At 30.7% G+C, this 11,466-nt stretch overlaps 1 protein-coding gene across 1 annotated transcript; it reads right to left on the bottom strand.

Annotated features, from left to right (window-relative positions):
• Nucleotides 1–3,553: 3,553 nt before the first annotated feature.
• Nucleotides 3,554–11,249, bottom strand: LOC124368334 (CD63 antigen-like). Its single transcript, XM_046825609.1, has 4 exons — nucleotides 11,028–11,249; nucleotides 9,618–9,791; nucleotides 5,899–6,084; nucleotides 3,554–4,143 (listed from the first exon to the last, which is right to left on the bottom strand). Exons 1-4 carry the CDS (start codon nucleotides 11,247–11,249, stop codon nucleotides 4,072–4,074), a joined length of 654 nt encoding a protein of 217 aa, XP_046681565.1. The 3' UTR covers nucleotides 3,554–4,071.
• Between the last annotated feature and the right edge of the window lie 217 nt (nucleotides 11,250–11,466).

Here is an 11,466-nt window from a genome sequence, read left to right as displayed (position 1 = left end):
TGTTGGTTTTTCTTCAAAGAACTTTAACTTATGAGACGGTATTAAATAGTTATTTCTATTTTTTGTGAAATATTCAATTTGGTTGAATACCCTACCAGTGAGACATTGTTTGTAGTTTGAACAGTGTACAAAATGCATTGATAAATATAATTACTGCAAACAGTCATTATGCCTAGTTCTTTACAATTTATCCTTTACGGATTCTTGCCAATTCAATTTCAACAGGATGCGGATTACATGTTTCTGCAGTATTAGTAAAAGTCTGACCATTTTAGTTTGTGAGGTTCCTCCATAGATACTTAATCCGAAAGATAAATGTGAATGAATGTGGGTAAAGTTAACTAGTTTTAATGACTGAAGTTTACAACATTTTGATAACTAGTAAAGTGGGAATAAACTTGATAAGATTATGTTTGCCACATGATCAATATAATAATTCCAGCTTAGTTTGTTATCAATGTTCAATCTGAGAAATTTGGTGTTCTCAACAATTTATATATATATAAATATATATATAAATATATATAATATATATATATGCCGTTTAATTGCAATTTTGGTAAAATCGAGTTGGAATTAGGTTTTATATTGAAGCAAGTAAAAATTGGTTTTAGAACAATTTTAAAATAGTTGATGATCAGAGAATCTTTTCCTGATGCATGTCATGTTATCGATGGTGGATGTTTCAATCTCATTATTAGCTTTTCCGCTAACAAGAAGATTCGCATCATAGGCATATAGACAAATTGTGTTTTTTTGTTACATCAGAAATAAAGCTTGGTAATCCTTTTATGTAACAAAGAAATAATAGAGGACCCAAAATAGAACCTTGAGGTACACCACGTTTAATTGTTCTCAACTGTGATTTTGTTGAGTTCAGTTGGTTATGATTGTCTATATGCATAATTTCTGTAAACTGTTTTCTATTGGTTAGATATGATTTAAACTACTTGAGCAAAGTTCCGATAATCCCTAGTCCTTCGAGTTATTCTATTAACTTATGATGGGATACACCGTCAAATGCTTTGCTCAGGTCCATAAATATTCCAATTACTTTATTGCCCCAGTCAACAGAATTAATAATGGAATCGATATATGTTATAGCTGCCAATATTACAGAGTGGTTTGATCTGAAGCCATGTTGCTCTTACCAAGTACATTATTATTTTCTGAATACTTAACAAGTTGAATGTACATTACTTTTTCAAAACAGGTAAGCTACCGGGCGATAGTTAGATACATCTAATTCGTTTCCTTTTTAATGCAGAAGTTTTTATTTTTGAAATTTTTAACATTTCAAGATACTAAGTTGTGATACTGCAAATTTCTAGAAATAAAAAACAATGAATTTTCAATTGGTTTTTGTAAGTAAAACATATTAAAATTTGCTTAATCTTTTCAAAATAGAGATTTTCAGTCAGTGTTATTGTTATATTTTAAGTCCTATTCATATATGTTCAGTTTATTTAGATTGATTAAAAGAGGCCATGAACATATTTTCAATGCTTAAACTATGTTCAGATAATTTGCTGAGCTTTAGCGAAGCCTATCATTTGTGGGGCTGGAAAAAGGTCATTTCTGTATGTCTGTCTACACCGTATCTCGAAAATGAACTAATCTGTAGACTTAAATTTTGCATAAAGCTTCATTTACATGACTAACACCGAGTTTGATAATGGTACATGTCATTATATATGATTTGGCTGACCGTTAGTGAAATATTTTTACATTGGTCTTATGGATAACCATCATGCAAACCCGAAAATGGCTGAATAAATTAATGTATAATCAAAATTTGCACAATCATAGAAGATTTGAACAAGTGACACTTTTATTCATAGAGTAAACAAATATATAATATTCTAGAGTCAGTGTTAAAAGTTGGTGACAATATTTGACATCATTGCTCTTACATTGTAGTACCCTTGTTAGATAAAAGGAACTTTATTTTCTGGTTTTATACCAGAATAATGTTGTAAAACCTATCTTAATGAACAAATATGTGAATGTATCATGTGGCAAGATATGCCAAGAAAGATTTAATATGTAGCCTACACTTTGAAATTTTGAATGACACTTTATTTCTACATAAACAAAAATAAGTTCTATGATGGTACATGAACAATTTTTTTACCATTTTACTAAGCGTCATTAATGCCTATCATTCACTAGATTGGCACAATTTCTCTTTTATCTGCCAAGGGATGTAAACTTTTTTTCGTTATGGTAGTATGCATGTCTGTCTGTCCACAGGAGATCTAGAGAATAAAACAAGCTGTATCGATTTGAAATTTTACATGCAACCTTAGCGAAACCTTTTACGCAACACATGGTGTGGTAGACTCCGCCTTGAATTTAGAGGATATTAGAAAAGCTTTGTTGTATGATCCACCTTATGGTTATGGTCCACTTTCATAATAGACAATGTATCCCACTGGTGGCTTATATCATAGCGGACTTGTAGTGTGGAACTAGCTTTTTACTCATAAGGAAGTAAAAAGCTAGTTCCACTTCTATTAACTCACAACTATTCATTCATAAACCACGGTATACATTTCCTGTAATGTTGGTAACAAATTATTGTTGCAAAATTTGATTGTGAGAATTTAAAAATTGTATAATGCATATATTTTTATATTATACAGCACTCTATTTCCCATTTTACTCTAAAATTCTTGTTCTTGTCAGCAATTTAAAATGTTAAAACTCAAGAAAAATTATAACTGAAATGATTTTTAGCTGTGCAATAAAACAGAGATGGCAATCTACAGATTTTATGCCACACCTGTTTTTTTTTTCTTTTCGGGGGGGGGAGGGGGATTGTAGGTCTAAATATCTGACTTGTATACAAGAAGCGATTTTTATTGGGGTCATGTTTTGTTATTTGAACCAATTGGCTAATCTACCACCGCTTTGAGTATTAAATTATAGTTTTGCAGCACCCTGAATTTTAATTTTGTTTTCATTGTGGTAGATGGACTGGTTGGAAGAAGTTGTCACTAAATAACAGCTAAATCTTTTGCTGCTTGACTCGGTTATCGTAGCAATCTCTGTTATACCCACAAGACAAAGCCATTATTACCAGAGATTAATTTATATAATCTTCAATAGACTGTATATAAAAGTGTAAAAAATGTTCCGTGATAAATATATTTTAAAGTTAATCAAATCTTGATAATGACAGTTCTCGGTTATCCTAGGGCCTATGTTTGAATATATGGACAAAAGATCATTCTTTTCAATAAAGATTCCAAAGTAAAATGGTTTTAAACGGTTTTAAAAATGAATTTTCTTGTAACTGTGTAGTCTTCTTCATATAAATAAGCTTTATATCTGTCTATAGTATAAATAAAAAGGGTGAAATAAAGTTTAAATATATATCCGGTGTGTTTCACATTACATTGAGCACTATATAAATAATAATCATAATATTTTACAAGAAATCAGTTGTTATCTAAAACAACGTTTAATAACCAAGATTCATTATAATTCTTACAAGCTACAGTCTAAGCAATGCTCTTGAAAGGGATAAAGATTTAATAATGCAAACAAATTCAACAATCGTAATAAAATTTATTCTTCCCATAAGTTCAAAAATGGTTACAAAACTCTTTATCTTTAAGTAACAGCCGAACTGATGGCTCAAAATAATAAAGAATGTAATGTTTTCAATAAATAAACATAATGGAATAATGTTTGTAAATTAAAATATGTACAAAATTTTCTTTTTCAACTAAATTATTGAAATTAATGCATAAAAATAAACATTAGGAAAGAATCATACTTAAAAATTCTTTTTTGGTAAAAGAAATTCCTATATTTAACATCAAATTGCCAAATTTGAAAATGGCAAGACACTTAAAGCACTTTTCAGTCTCTGAGGTACTTATGTAGAAACCATATGAAAGACTTGCTAATATAATGAAGAGAACAACTACTAAAATTCTATCTCGCTCACTCACACAATGCTTCAATGTGTGTTAGAAGGCTCATTATTAGCTACATTTAAAAGTTATAACAGGATGCATAAAATAATAATTGTTTGTGCGCCTCTCAGCGTAGGAGGAGAGACTAGGCGTAACCACGCATCTCAGCGCGGCGTATGCTGTTGGCCAGACACAGTGCAAACACGATACCAACGACCTGCACAACCAAAGAATTTATTTTACATTTGAGTCCCAATTTAATTACACATATTTACTGCTTTGGTAACCTTAAAATCACTATAGACCTTTGTGATACAGTATTATTATTTTAGAAGTTTCTTACCTTCAAATAACATTTTATAGAAACATAACACAGTATAGATAACTACATTTATATTTAAAACTATTTTGATGTTTCCAAGGTTGTACTTAATTTTATTTATTTTTCAATATTAAGATGTTAGTAGAAAAATACCTGCAGATTAAAAAGAATATTTATATTACAGTACATTGGTAACACAACTTACTGTTTTAATATCAATATATAAATTAAAATTAAAACTATGTAACTTCCCAACAGCTTTTCAGTATGATAATATCAAGAGGTGATATACACCAATATGAGACTAGGAATGTGGATAAACTTGATCTGGTTCGATGTAGGCTTACCAAAACTGCGAGTTATTACTCTTCACTTGGCATTACAATTTTTAATAAGTTACCTGTGTCATTAAGGGGAATGCCATTTGCAAAATTTGTTACCAATTTAAGACGCTTGTTACTCAAAAACCCATTTTATAATTTAAATGAGTACCTTTCATGAAATTTTAACATAGGTTAAATAGGCCTAAGTGATAACTGTATGTACTGTTCTGACAAAATCTATTAAAATTTTGTAAATTGTTGAATGATGAATAAATGACTTTATTGACTTTCGTATTTTGTTATAATTTAGTATTTTTTTAAAAATGTTTGAATTTTTTAGATTTTTTGTTAAATCATATAAACCAATAATAAACCAATAACAATCCTGGGAAACTAAAAAAGAGTTGGATTTTTCGTCCCCTTTAAAGTAAGAAATATTGTAAAACTCAATAGCCAAAAATACAAGAATAAAATCTTCAACTATGTAATATTCTATTAAACCTTACTAACATCAGTCATTGAATCAATGCTTACATGATTTAACATTTTTATTATTATAAAATCAAAATGATCATCAGCAAAATTGGTTCATAGTACTTGTAGTCATTTTTTATTTTACGTTACGTTCATTCTGACTTTCAAAAATTTATTATAGTGCGTGTTAAAATTATTCACTTACAATAATACTGAATGAAGAAATTTATAATAATAATATGGTATCTCTAGAAGGACAGAATTGTTCACAGTCAAACTTACTTATGCGTGTGCATACATGTCCAATAAGCATGTTCACACTCATGCAACATAAATTTCTATTATATTTTCAAGTTTCCAGCCAGAAGTGAACCCTCCCGGAGAATCTTTGGTTATATGAAAACAATAGTTCTTAATGTTTGATCAGTATTTATAACCAACTGTGAGATAGATTGAACGATATTGAACTTCAATTTGTAAATCTCCTTGTTGATTTTCATATACAAAGCAATCTCTATAAATATCATTGTGACTTAATAAAATAGACATGTTGAAACTACACATTATAAAATACGTTGAGTTGTTTTGATAACGATTTTGGTAGAAGTGTAGAAAATGAAAACTATATGAGATACAATTGAATGAATGATTCACCAACTTATCTTGTTGCAAGACCAAAAGCTTTTCCTAGAGTGTGCTGCATGGAAATCAATTCTCAATGATTCATAAAAAAAATCGCCGATGAGCGATAGCACTGCCTCTACCACATTGACCAGTGTTGGGATACAACCTTGACTGTATATTGTCTTGGACATGTAATTGTTGTAGTAAATAGAATCTGTGGTGTACTGACCTGTACAACTCCTACAATGATAGCAACCTCGCCGATGAGCGACAGCACTGCCTCTACCACATTGACCAGTGTTGGGATACAACCCTGTCCGTATATTGTCTTGGACCTGTCTTTGTTAGGGTAGCATGAGTCTGGTGTAGAAGATCCCCAAGGCTTCGTGTTTTCAGAGGAGCCACAGCATTGCAGCTGAAATTGAACAGTGATTATATTTATGATTTTCTTTTATTACTTACAAAACTAGACACTAAAACAATAACACTATTTTTTATGTTATTAATTTCACATTACAGGGTTATCTTTATATAATAAAGATTTATATTGATAATAATATAATAAATAAAACATTTTTTTAAATAATTTTTTGCCATACACGTGTTTTAGTATTGTACCATGAACAGTATACATTAATCTCTAAATAAATAATAAACAACTAAATATACGCATGTTGACCATTTAAAACGATGTTAAATTTATGACACAGTTGAAATTTTGATTATTATTCTTTATTTAATATTTTAATTTTTTCAAAAACTGCGTTTGTGTTATTAATAAATTATTAATGTTTTATTATTTTAATTGCTATTATAATCATTTTTATTAAAATAACTGTAATTTTATAAAAATGTATTTTTACTTTTAATAAATTGTAAATGATAGTATTATTTCTTTGTTTTTTATTTAGATGACATCAGTTCATAATAAAAAATAAATACATAATATTAAATTACAGAATAAAAAACTAGAAATACTGGACATAATTTTTTTTTCAAAAGTTTACAATTGCGCCAAGCCAAAGAATTGAATGGAATTGAATCTGAGTTTGTTCCCACAAATTACAAAGAGAAACTTTACAAAAACAAACTTCAAGCGTAGCTGTGGTGGGAATGGTTGTTACGTGTGGCTCCAGTTCATCTTCCTCTTAGTGCAGCGTTTGGAACCTGACTGTTTCAGATTTGACTCCTAGAATCTAGGAGTCATGTTCGTCTGAAGAGATCCAATAAAAGTTGGTGACAAAGAAGCTCACCACAAATTTTTGCACTGTTTCGAAATTAGAGACACTGAGACTGTAAAATCATATGTAATCTAGGTAGGTGAACAAGTGTTCTTATTGTCTCATCTTGTCTTGTCTCAATTGTGAACCTGATGAGACAATATGAATGCCTCTTTAACTAGATTACCAACAAATTTAACAGCAGTTAAAATTTTTCTTTTGAATAAGGATAATTTATTTTCCTTTTTTATCTAATTTATTTTCATTTATATTTTTTCCATGACCTCCGGTGTGGTGTGCTCTTCAATTTGGTTCATCTCCCCTCCCCCCCCCCCCCCAAAGATAAGTCCTGGTTACGCCACTGATAGGTGTGAAAGTTGAGGAGGGATAGAAAACTTGTAACCATTTAGATTATGTTTGAACAAATAAATATGTCATAAAATCATATTATAGAGATTTTTGAGAAAATTTACTCCGAAATAAATTTTTAGTGGAGACAGCCCTCAAACTAAGTACTACTCAAAAATATATACCCTTTGGGTTGATAAAGGACTGGTCTTTGTTTTTTAAGAAAATAAAAATTGTGACATATCTTTTGCTCACATTGACACGATTCTGTTAAAAAAATAATAGCAAAATCAATTATTTTATATCCAAACTCTGTAAATTATTTAACATTTTTGGGTATGCTTATTTGGATTGTTTCAATTGTATACATCCTATGATAGGCTTTAGCAATCTGGGAACCACCCATCACGTGTTCAAAGAGTATTACAAAATACAAAAAAAAACAATGATCAGAAATATGTGTGGAGTGAGACATGTCGAACATTGCAACCTCTCTTTAAAAAATTGTACAGTTGTAAATTTAGATATACAAATAACACTATTTACAAACAAAGAAAATTAAAAAAAAAGAAACACATCAGTACAGTCAGTGGTGTACCTAGGTCTTGGCTTTGGGGAGGGGAGGTGGAATGAATCTTATCCTGGAATAAAATCAAATACTTTATTGCCATTGATCACATTTACATGTTGAAATAGGCGTTGTCAATAAAGTAACAACTTTAAACTACTCACATATCTATGATACATCATATTCATGTCATATTTATATGTTTCTATCCTGAAACTCTTGGAATTGAATAAAAAGGATTCTCTACTAATCAATCATACACAACTATTATAAATCTTTTTTTTTAAGGAATCTTGCTGAAAGAGGAAGTTTGTTGTAAAATCTAATTGAATTTATTTGTACAGAATTTGCTGTTTTACCAAGTCTAAGTCTATGACTAGGAACATCTATTTTTTCTTTGTTTGTTATAAGTGTGTATATTCTGGATGGTGGTTAAATTATATTTTTATAATGCAGTATGAGATATATATAAAGATATATAAATAGTGAGAATTCTCATCTAGCAAACAGTGGATGGCAATGTTCTCGGGGGAGGGGGGGGGCAGCTCTGCTCAAAGTCCTAATGATCTTTTATTGTAACAATAAGATTTTACTTGTGTGATGAAAGTGACCCCAGATCACCAACCCATGTGATTGAAACAAACTGAAATATGTTATTCTTAGATAGCTGATTTCAAGAATATCTTTGAGTTTCCAGATTAAATAGTTCACTCTAGTCAGCCTTTTAATAATGCTGTTTATATGAGCCTGCCAATTCAGCTTGTTGTCAACATTAAAACCTAACAATTTTACTGTCTTAAGCTCATTAACTTGGCTCACGCTTAAAAAAATTTGTTGGGTTTTTCTGTATTCCAAAAAAGTTTATTTGATGTCGAGATGTTTTGCACCTTCCATAGTTTCCTCAAGATTCACTAGGTTAATATGAGAAGTCACTAGGGTTACATCACCAGCATATATAATTGGTTGTTTATTTAAATTTTGTGGCAAATCATTGATTGTAACAGTAAAAAAGAAAGGTCCAAGAATGGTTTCCTGAGGAACTCCCTATTAACATTTAATAATGATGATGACTGTCCTTTAACTAAAACACACTGCTTCCTACCAGTCAGGTATGATGTAATTATATTTATGGATTTATTTTCAACACCATAAAGTTTTAATTTATTGATTAAGACATCATGGTATACAATGAAAAGCATTACTCAAGACACTTTAATTGATTTATCCACTGTATTTAGAAGAGCTGCTGCTGTTGTTGATAATCTTTTTTGGAAACCAAATTTACTATTTGAAAGTAGATGAATATCATCAAAATAGAAACTTAATATAAATATACATAAGTTAGAAAGACCTAATTTACGGTAAAACATTTAACTGCTGTACTTCAAACAATTTAGATTGCTGTTAAACGTATATTTTTAAAACTTTTCGAGCTTTAGGAGGGGGTCTATCCTTCTCATCCCCCTCTCCTAGTTACACCACTGAGTGCAATACTAGGGGTAAATGTCAAATTGATATCCCTTAACACTGAATGTCCTTGACAAGCAATTCTTTCCATTTAAATTCTACTTTTAGTAAACTCCAATTAAAAAACTAAATCACTGGCTTGTAGAAAATCTTTTATGTACAGTCTAATGATTTTTTATGTCATAAGACTGCATGTATTATATCTTCGCATCCCCCATGTCATTTCAATTTTGTAATGACAGTCCACATTTCAAGTTTTTATTAATCAACGACAATAAAATTTGCATCCTTTACAATTGAAGTTCAACAAAACAATAACGCCAAATAAAATATGGCTTTACCAACCTCTTGCTGCATCTTGTCGATCCATTCTTTTGTCTTTGAGTCAGGTAAGTTGTAGTCGTCGTAGGCCTTTGTTATGGCGTTAGAAACAACACTATTAGTCTGACTGCGGAATGTGTACGCTAGGACAGCCACCGCCACTTGCAGAAGGAACAACGTCAACAACAGCACAGCATACTGCAGCAAAATATGTGTCAGTATATACAGTATGTGGATGATACAATTATACACTGGATTTTTTATACAGGCAGATTGTAGTAGTTACAGATAATCTATCATATTTTGACAAATACAAGTGAACACTTGCAGTCTTCTGCTGCTTGTTTCCTGACCTCAATATTTATTATTTTTTTATACTTTTACAACTTAGTGAATATAGAGAAATGAATGGCAAATCAATAAATTGTTATTAAAATTCATTGAATTTGGTTAACACATTGATTACAGTACTTCGAAACATTAGTGAACCAAGTTAATACACATTTTTTTAATGGTGTTTAACCCTCTTGGTGCCAAGTCTGATAATTAGACAATCACACAAGCTAAACTTAATAAGAGTAATAATATAAGAGATGCACCACAGTAAGGGTTAACACAATTTACTATAGTTATAGAAAGGTATTGACATTGGTTAACCCTTTTGGTTCCAGGTCTGATAATTAGAAATTCACATTAGCTAAACTACTGTCTGAAATTAAACGAAAGGAAAAATTCTTCATTTATACAGGCAAAGTTAATAAGAGCAATAATACAAGAGATGATACACAGTAAGGGTTAATATAATTTACTATAGTTATAGAAATGTATTGACATTGTTTAACCCTTTTGGTGCCAGGTCTGATAATTAGAAATTCACACAAATTAAACTACCCACTTAATAAGAGTAATAATATAAGAGATCCGGCACAGAAAGGGTTAACATAATTTACTATAGTTAGTTACAGAAAGGTATTGACATTGTTTAACCCTTTTGATGCCAGGTGTGATAATTAGAAATTCACACAAGCTAAACTATACTCACTTAATAAGAGTAATAATATAAGAGGTGCTACACAGATATAACATAATTTATTATAGTTATAGAAATGTCATATCTATAAATCTTAAAACTTTTTCAATATTTACAAAGTAATATTTGTAAGTGTGGAAATCTTTGTCTTATTCTTTAAGTAAACAATCATTATACTTCTCTATTTGTTCACCATGAGTAATATTCTCAATTATAATAATAATGATATAATGCTTCAACCAATTTGTATTTTGGTAAATTTTATGAATCCATAAAATAAGATAAGATTTACATATAAATCATGTTTGGAACTTTTTAATGAATAATATAAACAGAAGGTGTGCCAGGACTGAGCCCTGAGGGACCTACACCACAAAAGTTCTCTGTTTGAGTTTCCAGCTCACCGTAACGATCATGCAGTGGCTCTCACGAAGAGCACCACAACAGCCGAAGAAGGCGAAGATGAAGACACACGCCCCCACGATGGCGAAGACCACCGCAGGGGTTGTAAGTTGCTCTTGTACCACATTGTCGAACGTTGCCCCCTTTGTGCGCGCTGCTACCACTCCAGTTATGCATATCGCCAACCCAGCAAGCTGCACAGAAATACATGTTGATAATTGCATGAGTTAAAATATTAAAATACCATAGTAAAAATCATGCGACATAGTCACTGGTTGAGCATTAGCAAAGTCTTGGGGTTGGAACACTTTTTTTTAGTCCATCTCTCTATCGGTCTGTCTATTCATGATATCTCGAAATCAAATTGACAATAGAGTTGAAATTAATCATTTCTATATGAGGAACTCTGTGTTTGATTGTGTAGCATGTCACTCCATGAGA

Source organism: Homalodisca vitripennis, chromosome 8 (assembly GCF_021130785.1).
Source record: "Homalodisca vitripennis isolate AUS2020 chromosome 8, UT_GWSS_2.1, whole genome shotgun sequence".
In the NCBI taxonomy this organism is placed as follows: Eukaryota; Metazoa; Arthropoda; class Insecta; order Hemiptera; family Cicadellidae; genus Homalodisca; species Homalodisca vitripennis.
Note: the sequence above shows the minus strand (reverse complement) of the source record. Positions and strands in the feature narration are given on the sequence as shown.

What these genes read in the sequence shown, in the direction of transcription:
- LOC124368334 (XM_046825609.1), bottom strand. Translation starts at nt 11,249, where the DNA reads ATGCAATTATCAACATGTATTTCTGTGCAGCTTGCTGGGTTGGCGATA. An exon ending in GCCACTGCATGATCGTTACG is followed by an intron (nt 9,792 to 11,027) that starts GTGAGCTGGAAA and finishes ATTTTGCTGCAG; the next exon opens with TATGCTGTGCTGTTGTTGAC. An exon ending in TCATTGTAGGAGTTGTACAG is followed by an intron (nt 4,144 to 5,898) that starts GTCAGTACACCA and finishes TTGGTTGTGCAG; the next exon opens with GTCGTTGGTATCGTGTTTGC.